Below are 25,082 nucleotides of genomic sequence, written 5' to 3' on the forward strand. Positions count from 1 at the left end.
GCGCCGTAGCGTCGCGCCGTGTACCTGGCCACGGGGAATGGATCGCAACGTGGACACTGTTTGACTGCAGCAGAATTAATGACCTGCTTCGTGTATATACCGGTTCGGTAGTTTGAATCGACGATAGAGTGGAGCTTGGCTAATTACCTGCGTACTCTCCACGGGGAAAGAGATTGCTTGGCCGACAGTAGCCATATACCGAGAGCACGACGCGACACGACGGCTCTGCCAACCGTCTGGTGTTCTGGTGTGCGTGCGCGACGGCTTTAATACTCGGCATGCACGCGTGTTGCTGCTCGCGTATACGTTAGTCACGTGTATACGTACACGTGTATCCTCTGCAATAATCGACGGGCGTTATATTTCAGTCGGTTGAATTGGATTCAACGAGTCGCACGCATCGCACCAAATTTGCAAGCTACACTCTCTCCCTTTCCCTTCGATCCTCGCGCTGTCTCCTTCCATCGTTCACCCTTGCTCCATCTCTCTTGCACCAATCGACCAGTCTCGTGCTACCTCGCGTAATTATACCACATCCGTGGATTCGCGCGATCTTACCCACGGCTGTTCGTTCGTTCACACGTATACGTGGCGCCAACATGCACGCAGAAACGCGTTAGCAGCTCGTATGTGAACGTTCATTGCGTTCACAGCTCGGCTTCAGTTGGCTAGGCTTATTTCGTGGTCGTCCTAGTCCCGCGCGGACGATGATGAATGGGTTAATTAAGCGTTTCGCGTTCGCTGGTCACCGGTAGATGCGACTCCAAGAGTTCGTTAAATTCCCTCTACCTCTCTCTCACTCTCTCTCTCCTCTTCCTTCGGACTGCTGTTGATGTTAACAGCGCTGTAAACGACGCATCTAATTGTATCGCCTTCAACGGCAGGAAATCGAATCAGCGTTGATGACACGAAAAGTGTTTTCATCCTCTCGGCTCCTATATTCGCTCCCCTCGCGCTTCGTCGAGAGCCTTCTAATTGGAGGATATTTTAACGCGCCGACTGCCGAGCAGAAATTTGTATATCCATCCCGCAATGAAATTTTCACCGATACGACGAATTAAGCTACAATTATCGCGGAGAGCGTACTCGGCAGTGTCGATAACGCGAGGCGAAGAGAAACAAACGAAAATAAGTGTGCGAAGACATCTTGAAACGAAAGTTACCAAGGGAACGACGCGTTACCGTATTAAAGCGAAACGTGGTTCTAGATTACAAGCTGGTAACGAGCCGCTGAAAAAAGGCCGGCGAATGTTATAATAAGCTTGCTCTTTTGTCACGAGTTTACTAATAATACACCAGAAAATACCGCGCAGAGACATTACAAAAGTTTTATAAGGGGCAAGTTACGCTGCGAGATCAAAGGGAAAGAACGGACGAACACGTTGTCGTCGCTCATCTCCTGTCGGCATGTTTCTATGCAACTAGACAAATTCCCTTTAAATTAATTAATGCTACGGACGCTCGTAACTGTAGAGCGGTTTGTTTCGAGTTCGTTTGTACCATCTGTAAAGAAAATAACACGACACCGGACATTTTTTTAAAACTATCGTGTTTCTCTGCTAGAAACGTTTCAATTAAACCGAAGGATAGCGGGTGACTTTCGCGACAAGAAATGTACCAAAGTGTTTCGCAGTGATATCGGTGGAATACCTTCTATGTTGTGGCAGGAATTGTTCTGCTTAAGTAGCACCTAGTTATAGTACTCAAAGGGAATATCGGAGAAGATGAATTTCAGGATGGTTAGAGGACTATTTAAAGGGGAGACAGAGGCGAAGCTGGTCGAGCTCAAAGAGAAATTTGACCGACGCCATTGCGGGTATAATGCTCGCCTCTATCCTTCTCGGTTTCCCTATAGAGCTTGAAATTAAGACGCTCAGAGCAACCATAATCGCCACGTCTCGGGATCTCGTTGTCGGGTCACGTACAGAAATCCGGCTAGCTAATTAGCCTTCCGCCTTTCCAGGATTCGCCCTGGTCAATCAGCGGCGGAGATTCGGTCTTGATTCGATCCTCGGAGCCTCGTTAGCACCGTCGTATATTCCTGCCTTCCCTTTCTCCCTCCTTTCTTCTCTCGCTCCCTCTTTGGCTTCATCTTCTACTTTGTACCAACTTATATATATATATATGTGCTGGCGAGAAAGTGTACGTGCGTGTACCCACTTGGTCCGTTGCGGTTCCGTTCTATGTCATTTAATTGCGCTACGTGAGAGCGCCAGCGATCCAGCTGCTCTCAGAAGTAGCCAGAATTCTTTTTATCTCGAGAGATCCTCGAATGTGTCGTAATTGCGAGCTTCTAGCGTAGATGGGAGCCGCGGCCGAGAGAAGATAGGGGCGGGAGAATATGGAAGAGAAACGGACGCAACGCCGACGGTAGTCGCGTTTAAAAATGCATCCCTGTCTTTTTGAATATTAAGACAATTGTGTCCGTACAGGCGGCGCGTTCCATATTCGCGAATAATTCCCTCACGGCGCTCTAGCTGCAGCTCGTCGCGTTCTAAATTTCCATCCGACCATTTCCAGCGTCACTCGACTTATACCACTGTTTCTGAAATACCACTAGAGTTGGAAGGAGAAAAAGAACCGATCGGCCTACCGGTGGAATGTATCCAGGTCATCGCACTAATTTGTTCCACTTAAGTTCAATCAGAGATTAGACCGTCCTTGTTTGAATCACCTCCAGCAGCTTCAGTGATGAGATTTCAGTGGAAAGAGAGTGTAAGCATACGACGCAAGAACATTTTCAACAGCTGCGAGAGCCGCGTTTGCGACTGTGCGGCATCGTTCCGCGACGCTTAACGCGTAATCCATTAGCCGAATTAATATCTGAGGCAAATTGCGTTTGTCGCGGTAGGCATTCGGGCAACACGAGGGTCGTGGCGAACACTGAGAGGAACGGGCCCGTTGTCAGCGCGCTATTACTAATTCAGAAGGCGGTTGCAGCGCCGCAACGTTATACGCTAGGCGACGCATTCTGCATAGCGTATTCAACGGTACAATGGGCCGTGGATGCGAGTTTTGAAATATGAATATGAATACGAGCGCGAGTGCACGCCTCGTCGAATCGCGCCAACCAAGACAGGGGGCTGCCGATCGATGACTTCCCTTTCTCTTCTGCTCGCCAACTATGTTACCAACCATCCTCTATGATCCCTTTCTTTTTCCCTCCTTGTCTCTTTCTCTCTCTCTGTCTATTTTGCCCAGAACACACGTTACGATCGCCGCGAAACACGACTCGACCTGATTTATGCGTTTTTGTTGAAAGCGATAAGTCCGCTTCGCGACGAGAAACTCGGCTATCTCACACCCTCGATACGACGAGGAGGATTCCCAAGTTTCCGCTGCATTTTCGGCATTGGATATTGAAACGGTTGTTGCGATCGGTGGTTCGTATTGGATATTAGTTTTTCGGTTATCGATCGTTCCTCGCGCTTGTCACATATATCTCCTTTTCCCATGCGTCGTTGTTGAGTTTCTCGATGCCAACGAGCACTGATTTCGTGTAAACCGCTTCCTCTCGAGAAAATTCCAATGATGCACGTTCCATTGGTTTTTTTCGTTCATTGAATGTAATTTTACGGGGTGTGGATCGAACGGCGGTGCGTCGATCCGGGAACGGTTCGAGCGTATATCGGCGCCGGGGTAAAAGGGCTGGCTATTTCCGATAATATGGATCGTCCTACTTTCGCGTGCGGCCATTAAATCTAATAAAAAAATCCCCTCGTGGCGTGGGAGCAAGGTAAATTTCATGGAAGCTCCATTATGTTTGACCTACCATTTTTCAAAAAAGCCTCAACGTAATATCCTCCCGATTATTCCCGACGCGCCCGGTTAAACGCGCCGCTAGGAGAGATTCGAGGCGATTGCCAACTCGCCGAAACTTCGACCGCTGGAAAATCGTTTGACGCGGAAAAATTCACCAGCTTCGCGTGGCTGCTCGCCCGATCTCATCCGCCCCTCCCTGCTCTCCCTTCCTCGTTCTCTGCCCGAAACCGACCGTGGAGAAGGATCTCGCTCTCGGTTAATTTGACGCGCGCGTTCTGCCCGCTTCGAAATTGGTGGCGATTCGCGGAGCCACGGCATATTTGGCCTCCACTGTATCATATAGTGTTCCAACCAACCCACCCCATCGCCGCCTTTCTTGGACGACTTCTGGAGAGGCTGGCCCGCGGCAAGATGCTGCCGCCGGCAATAACCGGTAACGTATTACCACTTCTGCTCGGTTGAACGCATTTAGATCGCCTATTTGGCAAGGCGGCCGAATAACTTTGCGTTTTACTCCGCTAGTGGCACGAATCAAGCGCGAATACCCGCGCCAACAGCGGCGAGTTACGGGCGAACCGGGGGGCGGATACGGAACGATGCTTGCCACCAGTTTTCCCTCGATCCTCCACGATGGAAGAGGATACCGACGATAGCACATGCTAGCTTGACCAAGCCTGCGCGATAAAACTTGACCCGCTCGCGCGTGAATTATTCCCCAGGCTGGAAGCCGCGACCCGCGGCCACCGACCGCAATTACGAATTACACGTGCGCTGCTGTTTCGATGGTCGAAATGATATTCATTCTAGCCGAGACTGTTTCACGCGGATAGACCAGTCTCGACCGAGATAGAAAATAGCTTCCTTTCTTTCTGCAAACTCGGTGAGCGGAGAAGTCGATTCACGTGGATAAGCCGACTTTGAAATAGGGTTGAAATAAGTTGCGATTGCGTAATGGAAAATAACGAAAGCTCGATGGCTCTGGGGATTCGCGATAAATAAACGAAACGATTATCTTTCGATCGGCTGAAGATGTCGGATACCTCATCCGTGTATATCGTTTCGGGTAATACCGAGAAGTTTGTCCTCGTACGATTAAATAAGCTCTATCGGTTCGTGAAAACGATCGGCAAATTCCAGATGAATTTGAATATGCGCTTCAGCTTTACCGAGCTCCTTTTGCCGATTGATTCTCGAATATTACCCTCGGAATGGTAAATACGTATCATCCCTCTTTCCCTGTAAATTCAACATCCGTCACATTTGCTCAGCATCAAAGTTACGAATCACTACCGACTCGCCAAACGACTATAGTGAGGGAACAAATTATTCGACACCGTTCGTGCCACCATTCCCTTTTCCAATCTTTCCTAATACGTTCGCGGTGGACCGCGATAAGGATGGAACAACGAATTTTCTTGATTCTGGTGGACCGGTTCGAAGGGAGAACTCCAGCTTCGTCCAATCGCATTATATTCCCATTTTCCATGTAGCGTGTGGGCGTGTAGGCGGCGGTTGCCGGACCGAGTCCCAGGGGGTCGCAAAAATCCCATTTCAATATTTCACAGCTTACGTCCTATCGCTCCTCGCCGGGCTGGGTGTCGTTAATACCTACGCGAAACAGACAGCGTTACGACGCAGCTCGATGCTTCTGGGGTTTCGTGGTGGCTGTGAAACGACGTATAGACGTCTTTGGTATCCACTGCTTCGGATACCGAGGAAGCTCGTGAGCAAACCGCACAAGCAGCGGCTGTAGGCCTAACGGATTACCGAACTGGTCATGCTTCACCGCATGCCAAAAGTCCATGTATCCGATATCGTTCTTCGGGCCAATTACCTCGACGCTTCGCCCATAATGGCGCTATTACGCAGTTGCCTTGTCATCTCGATAACGCGATTAATATTATAAATGACCGAAATATAAATTTTACACTGCCATTGACGTCGCCATTCCGTTTCTTGTTATATTTCGCGACCGTTTCACGTTTCTTTTTCTCTACCTTTGTCTCCCTCCGAGTTTGCTCCGTTCCTTCTGTTCCGTTTCTTCCGTTTCAAGTTAAAATCGTAATTATACCCAAAGGAATATTGCAAGCAGATAATTCAGACAGCATATGTTATTAGAACGATGTTTGCCTGGAGAACCGCAACGCGAAATTCGCGGTACGAACTACGCTCTGTTCCTGTTGTTGTTCGGACGTATCCGCTCAGCGAGTTTTTGGAAATTACCCTTTACACAGTTTACAGCCCAAAGAATTTCACCTGGCCGAGATCCCGAGCCTGACGCATGCGATTACGCGAAGCTTCCAATGATTTTGCCTGTTAAGCTCGCGCTTTGTTACCGAAATAATCGTTGAAACGTATCACATACGAGATATTAACAATGGAGAAACGCTAATAGGGAAACGATATTCGTGTTTGCTGCCTTGTTGGTGATCGGGTAAACTCGAGTTATCCGAGTTCGAGATATTCGACGTATTCGTGGTGCGCGCGCGCTCATCGACCTCGCGACGCTTTGCCATATGTCGCCGTGATAGTGTCGTGGGGGGAATGACGAAATGGCAGAAGAAATCTGCGTAGTGGTATAAAGGGAACGTGATTTTTCACGCACCGGCTGGTCGGGATGTCATCGTGCCCGGTCTTCGCCTAGTCGCTCGTATTCCGTCGAACGTGGCAAATGACTCGTGCACGTTGAAACCTCCCGGATACAGAGGAGCAAAGGGACAACGGAAAAATCGAGGAACAGAGCGAGAGAGCGAGAAAGAGCGACAGAGAGCAGAGAGTCGAACGCGACACGTACACGCTACGTGTGTCGGATACGTTAGTCGTAAACGGCCGAAGAATCGCATTCGACCCGGGAGCACGACATAGCGGCTCGCGATTCGATCTTCCCACGAGAACGAACCAGCACGAACGGAATGTTACTTAAAACGCGCTTCGTTCGAACCAGCCGATGCATCGTTCGTAAAGTGCATGAACGTTCTAACCTATAGGTCGGATTAAATCCCATTGATGCGATCTCTATGGAGTTGGTTTGCGAAGTAGACGTATAATTATACGATCCTATTTGGTTTCTCGTGTGGTGAACAAATACGCGAGGACAGACACGGAAGTACACGAAGCGGACGACTAACGGCGGGATACGACCGTGTCGACTTTTGAAGTAGTATCGTCCTGCGTCGATCAGACGAACTCGATGCCCACCGTGTCGCATCGTTTCGAAACTCGTCGCTCGTCAATCGAATCGTCCTTCATACGCGCGATCGGTGTCCGCGATATTTTGCGTTTCACCGAGCTTGAGAGGAACGCGTGCGTGTGTCGAGTGGAGGTCGTATGCGTGCAACGAATGATCTATCGCGACAGGCCGAATATTGCACTTGGTATTATCCAGACACGACAGGCTCATTTGTGCCGAGTGGCTCCGTATTGCACCACTCGATCTTGGGATCGGTATGCATGGACACTAATGGGCCGAAGGATCTCATGGTCCCTGACACATACTCATTGGCAGGGATAGGTAGAGACAGATAGGCGACGGACTAGAGGAAGATGGACGAACGAACGTGGGAAAGAGACAACGACGTTAAAGGGGTAAATAGACGCAATTGCAGCGTTCCCGATGTCAGTTATACGGATGGACACATGGTAAATGCGACGGAAAGGGAAACATTTACATAATTGTTAATTACGCTTGAAATTTTGGGGACACGGTTTCGATACGGATTTCACCGGGAAATTCATTTTTTCCTGCTATTTAATCACGCGACGTTTACAACTGTCTGTCAAACGACGATCACGGAGGAATTCAGATAATTCTCGTTGGCTTCATCGTCGAATTTTCCGATAAAATCAGAGACCGACGGATACTCGTTTAATTCGATAAAAAACGCAACGAACAATCTTGAAACATTTTCGTCACCGCCGCCAAATATTTCTCAGCGCAACGAGTTCATTGGGAACGGACGTCGGATCGATACGCGTAGATTGGTCCACGATCGATCCATAGTTTGCATTCCGCTACACTTGGCGAGAGTTAAACGTCGCTTCGTGTTCAACCGACGAGTACGTTTTCCACGGGTTTAGCAAAGTTTCGGTTTACCATGAAAATCGGTTGACGATTCGCGTACCATTAAGAAGAAGCATCCTTCGTTTAGACGATTTCCCGTAAATATGATTTCTGCAACTCCGTTGCATCCGAGGATACCACGAACTTTCCAGAAAAATATCTACGCGACTGTTGATACGATCCCGCGATCGTGGAACGCAATTTGTTCAATTTTAATAAATATATCGTAATACCAAATAAATGATATACTTTTCGCTCCGACGAAACAGCTGTTCGTCTCGCGATAGCCGGATTAACACCCAGCGTACGTAGAGAGTATGTTGTAACAAAAGGAGAGACCGGTTAACGAGCAAGCCAGCGGTAAGGTAAGGCGAGTCGGCGTAATCGAATAGTGGATTGAAATGACATCCGCCACTTACGAGTAACTCGACGAGACTCCGTGTACCTTCGGGCTGAGTGGCTCGGCGTACTATCTAGAGCGTATAGAACGCGATAGACGTTACACGTTGACCATTATCGGTGCATGTTGCAGCTAAGAAATGGCTCTGGCGGGCAACCATATCGAATTTTCTATGGTGCATGGAATCGTCGCTCCATAGCGCGCCTCCAGCTAGAAACAGGATATCACTGTTCACCCGACGCGACGTCGTGATTCACGTTATGACGAATGACACTCGCGGCTGATAGAATTTCAGCGGAAGACGAAGGTCGCTCCCATTTTCCATGGACATTTTACTACGGGGCGGAGCTAATCGTCGATATATCGGGAATTTCCCTAGTGAAATTATCGTTAGGCGACGATGGGAGCGGTTCGTACTTCGACATTGGTCGAACAACTTCAATTTTCCAGGCTAGGTGGAGTCGCTCTCGTTACCGCGGAAGCTGTTTCGAAACTGAAACCAGCTCCGAGAACGTTACATCTGGATTACCCGTGTTAATTGTGCCGTCACGACAGAAGAGGAGAATCAATGGAAACGAGACGAAGCGAAGATCGAGCGTAGCGACGAACGAGTCGCATCAAGTTCACGTAATCAGAGAAAGTGAGTCTGTGCGTACGCGTCCTTCTGCCGAAGTTTTATAGGGTAATCAAGAAACTATGGAATCCTATTATGGAAGAAATCGTCTATCTCCGTTTCGTTCCTGCCTGCTCTTTCTCGCACGGCTACCCCTTTTTCTATTTTCCGCTTCGCTTGTGTACGCGTCTTTATTTCCACCATCGTCTACTAAGCACGCCAGGTGACCAAAAAGCCGAGATAAGTCCTCTTAAACGAGAAAGGGAGCTGGTTGTCAGTTCGAAAACCACGGATCGTCTTATTGGATTTTCTACAAGTGGCGTCAGCTGGCGCTTGTTTACATTTTTTAGCGCAAAACGAGTGCGCCCGTATTTTATCTGCATCAGCCTCTCTGACCGTTTCAAGGGGAGACGGGCTGCAAGTACGTTAGAGCAGAAGATATGACTTTTTACGGTTGCAACAGCGATGGAAAGGTGGGGACACAACGACAGATGATGCTCAACAAGTCGGGCCAGTGCTCTCTCGTCTCGACTACCGTCTCTCTTTCTCGCTCTCTGTTCGTTGTATTCGCAACTCGATTCTCCGTCTCCTTTCACTCAGCCTTACAGGCCATCGTAAATGTCTTCGCTTTTCTTTGTCATGCATTTCCATTCGAGATACGTCGCGCGTTTACCCACTGGGATTTGTTATATTTATCACGCAATTTTTAGCCTTTCGGATAAATTGTTTAATTAGAGCCGCTACACACGCGATTTCAGCGTTTTCCGTGCGCCTGCCGTTTTTTCTCTGTAGCATGGAACGAACGTTTCGCTCTGCAAACGAGAGAGTAATTTTTTTAATGTACAGCATTATTCATTAAGCTCCCTTTAAGGAGAGGCGTCCCGACCGCCTGTTAATTTACACACGGTTGTCTTAGAAATTTAATTAAACGAACACCCTGGCTTTATTTGCCGCGTGCCATGCCAGGCAAATCGTCTTTGAGCGACGACTGCTTTTTCATTCCAAAGCTTCTCTCTCCCGGCGGGCAGCACGCGGTTCGAACTTCTGTCCGGCATTAATCGTCGCTTTGGCTTGTACACCGAGAAGAATGATCTGGTGTACCGGCAAGAAGAAAGCCACGAAGCCGCGTCCCTCTCCCCGTTGGGAGATGCTTTTCCTTTGGAGGATGCATTTGCATCCAACTTTGTTACACTTGGTCGAACGACAAAGACATACACGAAGACAAGCAGTCGCAGATGGCCGAAACTTTGCCGGTAGGACAATGCCTGAGGAAGAAGGGACACGAGTAGAGCGGGTGGTTGCTTTGGAGGAATGGTTTAATCGGCCTCCTTCTCTACTACCTCTCGTTTCTCCAGTGTTCCCCCTGTCCCGCTCCGCTTCATTCAACCCTACATATCACCCTTTGCTCTGGTTATCCGTCGGCTGACGAACAATGCCTTGCTCTCTAGCTCGATGGAAACTGAGCCATCTCCCGTCTCTCTCCCTTTCCCTTTCCGTTTCTCCTTCGTTTCGGCTCGAATTCCCTACTTTCTCCCGTCTCTCCTTTTCTCTTCTGTTTCTCTATACCCACACAAACACACATATACATACTTGCGCGCAGGCGTATATACATTGGAATGCACGGGAACACGTTCGAAGGCGGTCGATGTGTACGAACGCAAAGCCCACAGTTTCCCCTTTGGAGCACCACTTTCCCGGCGGAGTTTTCGACGGACCAGCTGTTGTAAAGCCACGAACGGAGAACGAGTGGAAAGAGGACTCGTGTTGCCTTATAGAATTTTCGACTGGCGATTACCGGAATCGCTTTAGAGCATTTTACACTACTCGTTAGAGAAGGGTTGTCTCTCCTGCGGGAATAGCGCCTTGTTATTGAGCCGTCGTTGTAACCGGGAAACTTTTCCAACAAATGCGATTCGCTGTGGCTTTTCGCAATTTTCCTTCCGTTCGCCCTTTCCCTCTTCTTTCTGTTCTTCGATTCACGTCGGACAACCGATTACGAAACTAGATTACACGCGATCGGACGCCAATTCTGTATATACAGTATCGGTTGAACGCAATATCGTTGGGATAGTGCACGCGGCGGATATCCGTGGTAGTTGCACGCAGGGAATAAATTTTCGCTCGTTCAATTAATTAAATTTCGTCAGGAAATTAATTAACCTCTTCGCTGGTAATGAAGTCGATATTGCTGGAAACGGGATATACGCACTTTGATAACCAAATTAATTTTCCGTGCCATTGTGTATAGATTACCTTTTTACAACGTGGTCTTTCTATTCTTCGATGGAACAGGTTTTCTACTTCTGACCTGCTTGTTGGTTTCCCACGTAGCCGGCTGTGTTTTCTTACCCGCAAGAGCAGGAATTATCAAGCTCTCTGATAGGGCAGTGTTCGAAGAAATATTCTCCAGCGTCAGTAAACATGCAGAGCTTAACCACGAGCGAGAAATTTTGCAGAATTTCACAGTGGATGGAAAGGTCTGCCCAGAGGAAAAAGGGAACGTTAAAAGACACGTTCATTTCAAACATATAACGAGACACCTCTTTCTCGGTTTCCTTGCGTTCGCCTCCAGTAAATTCGATCCTTCGAATTAAAGGGTCTGGCAGCGTTTTACGGTCTCATCGATTTCTGGCCCCTCGGTGTTTCTTAATGGAACGGGGTTGAACGGGTGGACCAATTCCAGCTTGTAGTGGAAATATTTAATTCACCGTCATGTTCGTTGACGGCACAAAGGTGCTCGGAAATCGATAAGTGCCGCGAAGCTTCTCTATCGCGTGGAATTCGAAAAAAGATGCAGTCATAGGCGAAAATAGGTCTCCGTAAATAACCTCTTTGATTCGTACTTTATTGTCCGCGTCCCACTTCTTACCATTGTTCTTGCGGCTTTCTATATTCCACGCTATTCAGTTACACGCGACAACGAAGGATCTGATGAACCACGGGCGGGCTCTCATCTTTTCAATGATTTACGCGAATTAATTACAAACGACCCCGAAAGTGTTCATAATGCAGCGATAGCTGTAATCCGACAAACGATCGCTGTCAGCGTCCAGATTTTACTGTCCCGTATTACACACCTCGATCAGATTTGCTTGGCGCTGTGCCAGTAAATCATTACCAATTATCGTTTAATTAACTGCGGATATTATCGGCGTTAATCCAGGCCGTTCCTAAACAAATGCATTATTCGGCCATCGTGGGCTCGGCTCCGAATTTTCATCGACAAAATTATAACACGAATGGGATTCGTAATACAGAGGAACTTTCGACAAAAAGTCAATGGTCCGGCAGCGTCACAGGGATCAAGCGGAAGAACGGTGGATACCTGTTGTTGGCTGTCACGGACGACCGCGGTGGAATGTAGGGTGCGCGCCGCGCGTGCTGCAGGGTGCAGATTTGCAAGAAGTCCGGCTTAGTCGTTCCAGGTATCTCGCGCGGATGTCATGTAACGAACAAAGCAAATCGTAGCGGAGGTTTCCCGCGCCATTCATTGGCGCGCGTTCGTGCGTCTGGCACGAAAGGTGCGAGCGCGCAGTGGAAACGTGAACTGAGAACAGCTAGACGTCGCGTCGGCAGCTTGATAACTGGCCTGTTTTGCTGTGTGATTTCCAGCGCCAGGAATCAGAGTCGGTCGTTTGTTCGGTTTTCCGTGATCGTCGTCGGTGAACCGAGGACGTCGAGTCACGATCAACGTCCCCTTTCTCGCAAGCGCGAAGAATAGCACGAAGCCGTTTGTTCGTCGAACACGGTGGAGCCAACGACCTCGTGAACGAGCGGCGATGAGTGTGCGGAAAATTGCGATGAAATATCGGCTCGCGCGGCAACAGGGGAGGAGGGTGCTTGTGTGTCCGAATATGATACCAACGACGAAGAAAGCGTAAAAAGAGGGTTTAAACGGCTCTTGCTTCGATTATATTCGTTGTCGATTCACACCCTTTGAATATCTTCGCGGATACAGTTGGCGGATCGAGAAACGGTGTCACCGATATTTTACTGCTCGACACATCCGTCTTAGTTCTCTCCTATTGGTAGTCTAAGAGAAATAGGAGAAAGTAAATACCAAAGAGCATAACGCGTTGGTGTCGACTCGCGGAACGGTTGATGCGATTTAGAAAACGTCGAATCCGGCATCGTACAAATCCTCGCTCGACGTGCAGGCATCCACGGGATGGCAATAGCACGTATTTTTGAAACACCTGTCGAGTTCGCCGGGGAAATGATAAATCGAATTTCGTTGCCGATTTGGACGCGTTTGGCTGGTATGTGGCCTCCTCGGGTCGGTTAGATCGTCTCGATTCAAGGGAAAACGACGCTCTTGCGGTGGACGGGAAAACGCGCGCTGCCGTGTCAGCGACAAGGCCTCATAGATTTCACAGCGCCGTGTTGAACCTACTCTTGATACCAGTTGTTAACAACATTGAACGTTGTAGTTACAACGGCGTCCGAGCGTACGCGTACACACGGGGACCAAGCGGACGAACGAACGAACGAACGAATGAACGAACGAGCGGTTCTGCTCGTTCCGGCAACAGCGTGCTCGAATAATGGCGTTGAATTTTCCGCGTTCGCACAGCCCGCGGCACGGATATCGGAAAAATCTCGGCAACGCGGTAACGCGGCAGTTTCGATAGGGAACGAGGACGAGCCACGGGCGCGTTCTATTCTCTCGTCCCAACGTCGAAAATGCGCGTGTCGATCGATAATCACTATCGTTGATACCGGTTACCGAGCAATTCTTTTCCCCGCCCGTACCAATTCGCCGATTAAAACGCTGTCCGCGGACACCTATATAATAGCGTCAACTATGGTAGCTCGTACGATTTTAGGGGGCTCGGGTGAATCATGCCATGAGAACCCGATCGTTTGCTCCAAGATGAGTATTTCGGCCGAATTTCACGCCCGAAATAGTATTTACGAGCTCGTCAACCTTTATAGAATTTTATTTAGAAATCACAGTATTTTCTCTATTGTTCTGTGGAATTCGCGCGTCAAATTGTATTTTGACGTACTCGAATTCCCACCACGTATTTCTCTGTTTCTGCTTGACTTTTTTTCCCCCAACATGCTATGTCCGGCTGTCCATGTAACTTCACCGACGCAACGGTTACGTGTCATACCTTTTTCAACCAAACGACCAACTCGTTGATCACCGAAAATTGTTTCTAATCGGACGATGTATTTCGGATACGCGTTTCGCTAACTCGCGTTTGCACCCGTGGTTCGTTAATTTCGCGTTTACTAAAAGTTATTTCCACTCGCTACCATTCAATTTCTATTTCAAGCGTAAATCGTAAACGCGGTGCTGCGTGCCGAAGGGTGCCGTGAGCCAACATAATCCTACCCGATATACCAATTTCCTCTTCGAGATCGTTCCGCTGCGAAATTTCGCCTAGTAATTCGCTATCTAAAAGGTGACGGAACGAAGTAACAGGTAGGATTACTATAGTCGTACAGTTATCGGCATCGAAACCGTCAAATCCATTGGGTCACTCTTTTTCCATCTTTTTCCACTATTATTTTCCCCTCTCCCCTCGATCAACCATTTCAGCCTGGAGCGCAACCCAGTTTACGTTCCAGCGCATGCGATCCGGCGCGGTCGCATCAGAATTAATTTCCTTGCAGCGAAATCAAATGGCATTCGATTTCCAACGTGGCTGCAAATAATTGGGAAACCGAGTTACCGATTGCTAACGACTCGTCCTTAACGACGTCAGTGTTACCTCATCTATGCGTTCGAATGGCCGAAATTGCTCGAATTATTTAGATATTATCGCCGTTGTGGGATGAAAGCTGCGCGGTGTAAAAGTCGCGAAAAGCGATTTGAGAAACGAATCGTACGAAATGTTTCTAAGTAGCGACGTTTCGAACAATCGCAGGCGACCCTTGTCCCTTTAAGTGGAAACGCGTGTTCCTTTTTTATAGCACGATCGTAGTACACACCGTGGTAGATCCATTTAGTCACAGTTTTTTTCCGCGATTAAACTGTCGTGCTTGACCGCCGCGGCAACAAGATCGAAAATGTTGCCTCTGTTTTAAAGTTCACCGGTGGATTCCAACCGCCGACGCGCTGGTGGTTTCCATAGAACCTCTACCATTTTAATAACCAAAGAGACAAAAGTGTTTTTTCCTTCGTTAAGTTTTTTAATCTAAATCCACGAGCTTCCGGAAAAAGCTTTTTGTACCTCTAACAGTTTTTAAGCCAGCGTAAGAGGCGTGAAACTCTCGAGGGCGGTTTCATCTCGCGTGAATCCCTGCACTTGTAGCCAACAGAACTGCGTGTCCTGTAAACTTCCCCATATCCACTAGCTCTTAGTTCCGTTGAATTCTCTAATAAATAAGAAAAAAAAAAAAAAAAAGAAAAGAGAAAAGAAAACTGGATCAAGGGTCTATTTTACCAATTACGTCCCATTGAAGTACCTCCATGCAAATATTCGAAACAGTGGTCGGAACAATCGTTTGACGATCTTTCCATCTATCCGACGTATTTCCGTGACAATGTCTCATCACCGATGAAAAACGCGAAACAAGTAGTTAGAATCTATATTTAGCACGACAATTGAGTCTCGGTGCCCTTGTGGATACGAGTCGTAATAGGCGAGCCGTGTCATGTAACAGTCGTCTGTCGAGTTGCTTTCGATTCGAGCGAGTTGGTTGCGGTGGAGGCCGACGTGAAGGGCGCATGCCCCGCGATTACTTCGCACGATAATTCGCAACGAGGCGCGTATAACCGGGCTTGTCCGGGAGGATCGCGTGGTCGCCGGTCATCGTATCTCTACTACCCTTCCTCCCCCGCCGACATACTGATGTCCAGCTGCCACCATCGGTCGCCGGGAACAGCACACCGCGCGGAGGGTCCGCATTAGCCCATTATCTTAATCTGCCAGCGCGTGGGACAAATAACAGGGTAGCCTAGCCGCACACATCCCACCGCGACCCACCGCCGCCACACGTCTCCGGTACGCTCTCTGCCTCCTTCTGCCCCACAGCTGTGTCGTGCCCCGTCGCGATGTACACGCTCGCTTCGTTTATATTACGGTCAACGGAAGGTAATATTTTTTTTTCCAACTCCAGAAACATTTTTTCTCCCCTAAGCCGCCGGGTATAAGGCTCGTTATCTAATTGATTACGCGATCGTTGTGGCGATTCAGCACGCGCCGGTCGCGTCGATATCGAGCTCGTGCGAATTACGAGGGAATATGTGCAGGTGTTACGTGACCCTTCGCAAGAATATATTATGTTCGAATTTAATGGGAGAACGTGTTTTTACGATATATTTCGCGATGACGCGACGCGTCTGAAGCTATAGACAGATATTTCATTGGCAAAAACGGTATGTTCGTGACTCGTGCAGTAGCGTCGATACTCGCGAGCGATCGCTCATCGAGCTCCGTAGGTCACGAGGACGAGGAACAGAAAGAAGGTGGACAAAGGTCACTTGGAGGGTAGTGGCTCCAATGGGATGGTGTGCACGTGCAGCGTAATATACGTCGCCTCATACACTCGACCCTTCCTTCCCGTATATAATCGGCCGATGCCCATTCCGTGCGCACAATTGTTTACCCATGCCCCGTTCTGGTCCCTTCGTTGACTTTCGATCGACTCTCATTACCCAGCACGTTTATGTGTCGTGCTTTATGTGACAGGGGTCTAAGTGGTAAGCAGGCTGATTAGGGTTTCTCTCGTGATTGCTTTTTTTCAGCTCGTTTCATTGTCCACGCCTGTTTAATATTAATCGCGGATCGATTGCACGCTCGTGTTTAACGTTAACTTGTTCGCGGTTATTTATTAAAAGCTTCGAAACGATACACGCGCGATCGTCGAATAGCTATGATAAAATTTCGAAAGTAGATCGATGCAACGAATCTAACGATTATATAAAACGGGCACGCTGCTTTCTTATTCGTCCCTATTGAATCGCGTTTAATGTTTCCTGAACAAAGGCCATGCGGTACTGCGAGGATTACGCGGAGGTAACGCGGAAAACGGTACGGATAATTTGCGTTGCAATTGAATAACACATTATCCGATGCAAAGGACGATATTTAGCACATTCATTTGGTTAATTGAAAACTCTGCGAGAATGTCTTTCGTTCGAAGAGAGATGGGTGCAGTCGTGTACGCCACGACTAAGTATACTATCACCGAGCGCAACTGCAACGGTTAAAACAATACTCATGACGAATGTACGCTTCACGCAGCCCCTTGCGCGCAATTAATTATTCGCGACTATAGTGATTAATCGTGGTAATTTGAGGGTGCAGAGGACTGAAACGGCAACACCGAGGGACAGAGAGCACGTTACAAGCCACGGCAACCCTATTTAATATCGCGATACCAACCTGCGGACCAGCGATCTAACTCGCGGAGAAAAGAAATCTCTGAATCTCTTTAACACCTGTTGTCTGCGCGTTTTTTTTTCTCCTTCATCATCCATCTTTTTCTTCCTTCGCGCGATTACAATCGTTGCGCCCATTTTTCTCTATCTCGTATCAGCATTCTTCTGATTCAACGACTAAAGGCGGACACGTAACTATTATTCTTGCAGAGTGTCTCCAGTCAACTGGTATCTACCTAGCGATATCGCAAGACGTTCGAAAAAGTCTAAGATGAGAATTCATAGATGCACGCGTCGCGTGTGGCGGAGGATCCGTAGACGACGTTGCGCGTCATTTTCTAAAAGGCCAGCTATCGGTCAGCAACGTCGCGTCGTCGGGGTTGCGGTTAATCCAGTCCGTTGGTCGCGGTCGTGGTCGTGGTCGGCATCGTGCACGCGGCCGGTCGTAGATGGTGGGTGGCAAGGTTGTCGAGAAGCATGCAGAGAAGAGAACCCAGGATGAGAGAGAGAGAGAGAGAGAAGAGGAGGAGAGAAGAGGAAGAGAGAAGCGAAGGAGGACCAGGAAACATATCGGAGGATGAGGAGCAGGAGGTGGGAGGAGGAGGCAAGAGGAGGAGAAAGAGCAGAGAAGCGGGCAAGCGCAAGCGCCTGTCCGATCAATGCCCGTCTCCCGCTTCTATAAAGCGCTCGTCCTCGGGGGGCGCGCGACAGTTGGCGTTCCGCATTCGGAACATGCGCCGCGTCGCGGTTATACCGAATTCACTGTTTCTCTTACAATTAGAAAACCTTCTTGTACGTATCATTCTCGCCAGCTCGTTCGGGAGAAAACGTCGGGTGAATCTCGGCCCGAAAACACATCGTTAATAGTGACCGACTTTGTCGCGTCGCACCAGTCTTGTTTATCGCGGCGAGGAAAGCGGTCGCGTGTGTTGCTCTTCGATTACAATAACATTGCACGAAAATCGTTGGAACGGCACGAACTGGAAATTGCGAATAAGTGATCGCGATTCGAGTCGCGTTCAGCAGTGATCAAACGGAGAACGCGATCGGTCAACGAGTGATATCGTCGAGATAAGTGTCCCGGAGAGTGGTTGTTCGCTGACAATTGGTAGAAAGAAACTCGAGGAGAATACGTTGGAAGGTAGGAGCGAGTTCGGAGCGCGGGACGATAATACGCAGCCAGTGGATCCGCGATCACTCCGTCGCGTGTTCCCCGGAAATCCGGCGCGTCGAGCACCGATGTCCAGGCTCCGCGCCACCGTTCCACAGACGGTCTGACGTCACGACCATTGACGATCGAGTTAGCCGCGTTAGAAGCGCGTTCTCGAACGTCGTCTCCGAAGCATCACCGACGATTCGGCCGATCAGATCGTTTCACGTCGCGCGTCACGGCACGACGAAGCCGCGGCTTGATTACTGGCTCGTTTCTCGCGACGTGTCAGCGACATTCGTCCCGGGCGAGATACATCCGGGCAGGCGTCAGAGCGGCGGTCGCTGGACCGTCCGGCGGACGTCTCGACCGCCGTACGGCGAACCGCTGGAGCCAGGAGGTGGAAAAGGAGGGGCTGTGGAGGTGGTGGAGGAGGAAGGCCCGCGGACGTGCAACAAGTTAAGAGGTCACCGCCGCTACCGTCGACATCGCTGCCGCCGCCACCGTCCTCGCCACGATGTGACATGGATATCCTAGCCGTAGCCTGCGCCCTCGTCGCCACGGCCCTCTACTGCAACACCCTGCAAGCGGGTTTCGTCTACGATGATCGGTGAGTTCACTGTCACTTTTTTTACACTATCACTGTTGCTTTACCTCGACCTTGTTTCGTGGCCTTACGTTCCTTGGTATATCGACGTATATTTTAATGCGTTCAAATAGTTACATTCGAACTTTAGATAAGAATCTTGACATTTGCGCTGTTCTCGTTGCATGGTATTCGATTGCAGACGAAAGAAAAAGCTCGAGTCTGTTTATATCCTCCGTTGTAAACATATTAGGATGATCGCGTGTATCCTACTCTTCTTTTTCTTACTTTTGTAAATGATACAAAGGCGAGTAGTAGACTGGTTGGAATCTCGAATTTAGGACAACGATATAGATAGGGCCAGGGCATCGGCCTTCGTGAATTTTCATCAAATAACACGCGTCATCGAACGCTTGTCACGGCGCGAACGAGCGATTTAAATAGGTGATTTATGGGGATTTAAAATTAATCATCAACTGTAGGGCACGACAGGCTGTTTAATGACAACGATAATGATAGGATATTTATTGGCACCGGAGCAATAGACGGTAAATGTAGAATGTAACTGCAAATAAGCTCAAACACAATGAATAAAGGACAAGTCGCAGCTGGATAAGCTGATTTACGAGGTCCCGCGATTTGCGTTCCGATTTCATTTAATCCGATTCCATTCCGGTTTAGTTAATCAGATATTACTAATTACCTACGCTAACGGTGGTAGCAGGGCGCAAATCATATGCCGCTGCATTAGCGTTACTTGTTTTTGTACAGTTGCTTTGAAATTATACGTTTTCATGATCGAAAGTCAGTTACCTTGCGATAGTATCTGGCATCGATTGCATTCGTCACGGTATTCCTGTATCTCGCTCCGTTCTTTCGTCTCTATAGAATTTCGATGGAAAAGCAACGTTCGCTGGACGCTTCGGAATTTCACCAGCCATTAGAAAACCTATAACGCGCTGCTTGGTGCGAATAATCGCTACAACTCGCGATATTATTCAGGAGTGGCGGGCGAATAGATAGAATTCGGCACGCAGGATGCAACGACGAAACACGACGGTGTATAATCTGAAGTTACTCTTGCGATAAGCGTCCTTAATCCGAAGCTCTTGAATTCTATGATACCGAATCCCTTAATTGAGTATCCCGTAATCTCCAGGACATCGTAGTTGCGGGTCGATCAGCTGCGAGGTCGGTGTGCTCACCGAACCAAGCCCGATTACGTACTTCTGGCGTCATCGATGGGAATCTGTTGCATCGTTATCGCGCGAGCGCGCCTCCGTGAACGTTTCACGGGGTGCAACGGTCCACCGCCGATAACTTCTCTCCACCCATTGACAGTATAGCCGATAACGCGCCGATTTATTCGCCTGCATTTTCGACGATAAGCTCTCGAGCGTAAGAACCGCGCGGCTGGTCTTTGTTGCATCGCCGAATCGGCTCGATTCGGATACGATCAATTGCCACCCCTTAAGTGTATACGGTGTTTGATAAATCATGAAATAGTTAGGGGGTGATTTCGTAATATACTGCTTCGATCACGTTGGCATTGTGAACGAATTTGGCCGTTTGCAGATGTTCTACAATTAAGAGCGGGATATCGAACATTTCTGTTAGCTGTCAGCAGTTTCTTTCCCTTTAAACTTTGATCATGACCTTGTAATGTAACGTATTTTTACGTTTTATTGGTATTTTTATCTTTCTCTATTTAGTCACGTATTTCAAATTTAATGTATTATTTAACGAAAATAGCAGACAGCCGGAATTTCTTGTCGTTCGATACATACCGATTCTAGTTATAAATAGTTGGACCCAGTGTAATGGAATAACGCGGCTACCGGCTAATCGTACGAATTAGTTTATTCCGGGGTTCGCGTTAGAAATCAACCATCCAGCCTGTTCTAATGGAATTGCGTGTACCGGTTGGTCCGACGATCAAACGTTTAATCGCTGAATAAATTTCAATGCGGCCAGCTTACGAACGAGATGTGGCAGCGAAGTCGTTGATATATCTCATTCTCTCAATTTTTTTCTTTCCCTTCCTCTTTCCTTTTTTTTTCTCATTACCGTTCTCTCTTTTGGACGAACTGTCGTCTCCCGCCACGATACTCTCTATGGAACCTTAAAATCCCGGCTAATAACGAAAAACGGGCGCCAGCATTAAGCCGAGATAATTTTTCACCCATATCCGGCCCATTAGCGGCCACCTCGTTCGATGCAACCGCCAAAGCTAAAACGGCCAATGCGCTCGTGGCGACCATAATCAAGTCGAGTCCAGTTATGAACGAGAGCCGAGTTTCCATCGTCGCCGTTTTTGCCTGGTCTCCTCCATCTTTCTCTTTTTCGTTTTCACTTCCTCGCGCGATCTATCTCGCGCTAACCTCGTCTTTCTCATTCCCGACTGTGTTTTTCACCGTTTTCCTGCTCGTTTCCCGTTTCCGTTCTTCCCTTGCCGCAGTGTTAGCATCGCGACAATCGCAAAAAGTTGCCCAACGACGTTTCACGCGGTTAAAAAATTCTTTCTCTCTGGCGGCTTTGACTCACCGACGCGACACGACGTACTGTACGATGTTCGTGTTGGTCTGTATCGGGGGTTCGGTTTCATCGCGCCAAATCCATCGCCATTTCTGCCGGATCGGAGCCCGGAAGGGTAACCCCCGGTGTCAGGTCGGGTAAAAAATGAAGAAAAGTTTGTATGATAAATAGGAGATACGAGATCCGAAGATCCCGTCTGGTTTAGCCTGGGCGCAAAGGTTTTACTCCCGCAGTTTACCCCGTCTCGAGAGTTTATTCTGGCCGCGTTGCGCCATGCTAAAACTCATGGGATAATAAAAGCATCGTATTTTACTGCGTCGCGCCGGCCACAATACCTTAGCAAAGAATACGGGGCCTGACTATATTTATTTGCTCAGCGTTTTTTTTTTTCGGTCACCGCGAAGGAACTTGGGGATGAAGGGAAGGACGATGGTAACCGCGCGAAAAGACCAAGAGGACCAGCGCGGCCGCCGGATAAAATGTACGAGAACGAGGGAAAAAGTTTCGGTTACATTCTATCCTCTCGTCTAGTCGAGTCCTAATCTCGTAAACCGACGCATTTCCGAGATATGCAGCCGGGCGTGCTTGCACTTAGAGCCGCTCGCAGCAACGTGCTACGAGCTCGGAATAAGAAAAGTTACCGGGCTCGAGGCTTAGTTCTCTTTCCCTTACAGCGATGCCTGTGAATAATACGGCAGCAGCATTCGGCGGTGGAGGGCAATTCGGTCGCAGCAAATGTAAACCACAGCATTACTATTTTAGTTTCGCGCGGACTTTTTAGAAGACGTACGCGTCTTTCCAGCGAACAACGTATAAATAATTGACGGAGCTGTTGATACCGGGTATTTCGTGTCTTTCGATGGAAACCGAAAGAAAAGGAGAGAGAGAGAGAGAGAGAGAGCGCAGGGCGTAGAAAGCGCGTACTATTTTCCAACTGGAAACAAGTACAACCTCGCGCGTATAAATAATCGAAATCGATTACCAAACGGGTTGTTTTCCAAGTGTTTTTGTTCCCAGTTGATCCGTAAAAAAGTCTACTCGCGGAATGGAGTGCCAGGGAAACGTGTTACGCGAACTGTTTAAACACGTTTGCACACGGGTATCACGGGTATCGAGAAAATAACAACGCGCAACCAGTGCGTCGTCGTTGCGTGGACCACGCGCGCGTGTGTGTTTATGTTTTCGTTAAATAATGGAATTAAGCTCTTTTAAAACCTTTTTTCGAGCAGTCTGTTATTTCACGGTACATTCGTTTTACACCCAACCGTTTCCCGTCGGTACGTCGAACGCTCGTTTTCCATCGGTTCAACGCGTTACAATACTACTACTACTACCACCACCACCGCCGCCATCATCATCCTATTACCACATTCGTATAATTTCTCTTCGTAGTCGAACATTACGGAAAAATGTTTCATTTCATCGATGGGACCGCGAATCGTTTTACTGGTTTCGCGCCTGACAAATCCATACACCGTTCCCCCACTTTGTCCGTTACATTTGCGAAAATGACAGCGGCATCCCGTGTACGCTCCGCGCGAATCGATAATTCCCGATAATCAATTACGCGTAGCAATATCAGAAATTACGGTCGCTGGTTTCCAGGAACGGAAGATGGCTATTTCTCTACATCGCGTTTAACCTTCGCCGCATGGAAAACACGAGCGAGCGTCGTCTACCGCCTGTTTGCTGTAACGGCCGGTCATCCAAGAGTATTAAAAAATTGCATCGTTTGGCCGGTCGTGCGTGTAACGTAGGGGCGGAGCGGGACGCGGGCCGAAACGAGGATTTCCACTCAAATTAACCTGGTAGCGCGCGCAGCTTCGAATCGAATCGGTCGACGCTGGCTGAAAACGGAATGCAAACGAGAGAAAGAGAGGCGCAGAGAGAAAAATGTGCCGTGCCGCTTGCGAGCGTTTCTGGCCGCGCGTAATAGATCTTGGATCGCATGCAAATCCGCTCGTTGTTCCACTCGCGTTGTCAGCTGCGACTGACAATGCAGGATGAGCGCGCTCTCAGGATGAGCTCGACGGAAAGAGAGTTGGCGTGCGGGTGAGCTATGGCAGGCGACGGAATTCAAAAATCTGGTCGTACGCCGTGATGTTTTAATATTGCTTTTTGCAATAACGATATCTGCCGTTGAAGATGGATGAATTTCTCGAGCATCTCTAAGATCGTTCGAAGTCGCGTGTCTTTAAGTCATACGGTTTCGACGAGCCTCGCTTGCCTAGTTCTTAGTACTATAGCGGACGATGACTAGTACAAATCGATTGCTCTCCGATATAACAATGCTTTTTCTCCGGATGACAAATTCGAGCTATTTGTCACATGCATTGCTCTCTATTCTATCGGCGTGCTCCTATTAAGAGAAATCAATCGGCTTTTATCGCTCATTCTCACTCATTCCCGCGATATGCCGCGCGAACAGTCAGTTCGCGCATCGTATCATAACATCTTTCATTCGGCGAACTCGTCATCGTGGAAATTGTTTCCCCGTCGATATGACATCTCGTACAGCTGGCACCCGTATCTTTAATTCTTCACTCTAGATTCTAGCATCGACCGGTAATCAAGGAGCCCATGATGGAATGGTCATTCACAGAATGATCGTATGGCATGGTGCGGCTGACGGTGAACGAACAAACGCGAAGGGTCGAAACAAAGAGTCGTTCACGAACGCGTTGTCGAGCGTGAACGGTTGGCGCAGCTGCCGGTTGGACCTCGTCATTTGGCTGCTGGCTGAAATTCTTGCAATTCCGTCACCGGAATATCGGTTTATTTATTCGTGCCGGCCAACAGCGTGGCGCTTATGTATGCGCGGATGGACGACGTTGTGCACTGTGAACGAATAAAGCTGCACAGCGTTGTGCCATTCCGTGTGATGCGATAGAGGGTATAGCTCGGCCAGTGCACACCCGGTCGACGAGCATTTATCCTGCGGGACAGAATGGCCCTGGATCGATGCGTTTTATCGCGCCAGAAAGAGTACAAGCAGTTGGGCAGAGAGATTATTTATCGTCGGGCTCTTGGCCTTGATAGGGTCTTACGGTTCCCATGAAATACAACTTGTCGTTGATGGAAGCGTGCTCCGAAGATCGGAAAACAATAGAAATCCGACGTATTTATACATCCTTTATACATCCTCCCTCCGCGGGGGGTTACTACCATGCGATAGGTGGAGCTAGGGGATTACAACGACCCAATGTCGCGGGTTTACACGTACAGGCGAGAGAACGTATACAACTGCGGTGAACGCTACGCTTCGATAGGTAGGCTTTGAGAAACGAAAGTAGTACGAAGTTTGTAAGGCAACGTCAGCCTAGAATAAGCTCTATGTTTATCAAAGTTACGTTGGATTAGATGGCAAGATACGAGCTGCGGTCTCTTTGAATTCGTACATTGGCGAAAGGAACCGATGTATCGACGAATGTTTGTTCATCGTTTACCCGGTTTTCTTTCCGCGAAGTAGCGAAAAATGGTTGCAAACACCATGCCAGCGCCGTCTCTTCCTCGTCTTCTTCTTGTTGGCTGGCAAAGACGATGAATACGTCTAGGTGGATGGTCGAAAAGCGAACCGTGCAAGAACTCGTACTTTTTTGTATTTCGCTCTTTCAGATCGTGCCACGCGCCATTCATTGACC

At 48.6% G+C, this 25,082-nt stretch overlaps 1 protein-coding gene across 2 annotated transcripts in view; it reads left to right on the forward strand.

Moving 5' to 3' along the window:
• Positions 1-25,082, forward strand: part of LOC100649529 (protein O-mannosyl-transferase TMTC2) — a 213,315-nt gene that overhangs the window by 30,534 nt on the left and 157,699 nt on the right. For both annotated transcript variants that reach the window (XM_048405484.1, XM_048405485.1), the window contains exon 3: positions 17,381-18,930. In XM_048405484.1, the coding sequence (XP_048261441.1) occupies positions 18,845-18,930 (86 nt within the window). In that variant the 5' untranslated portion in view covers positions 17,381-18,844. The remainder of the gene's footprint in view (positions 1-17,380; positions 18,931-25,082) is intronic.

This window comes from Bombus terrestris, chromosome 4 (genome assembly GCF_910591885.1).
Source record: "Bombus terrestris chromosome 4, iyBomTerr1.2, whole genome shotgun sequence".
NCBI classification, from domain to species: Eukaryota; Metazoa; Arthropoda; class Insecta; order Hymenoptera; family Apidae; genus Bombus; species Bombus terrestris.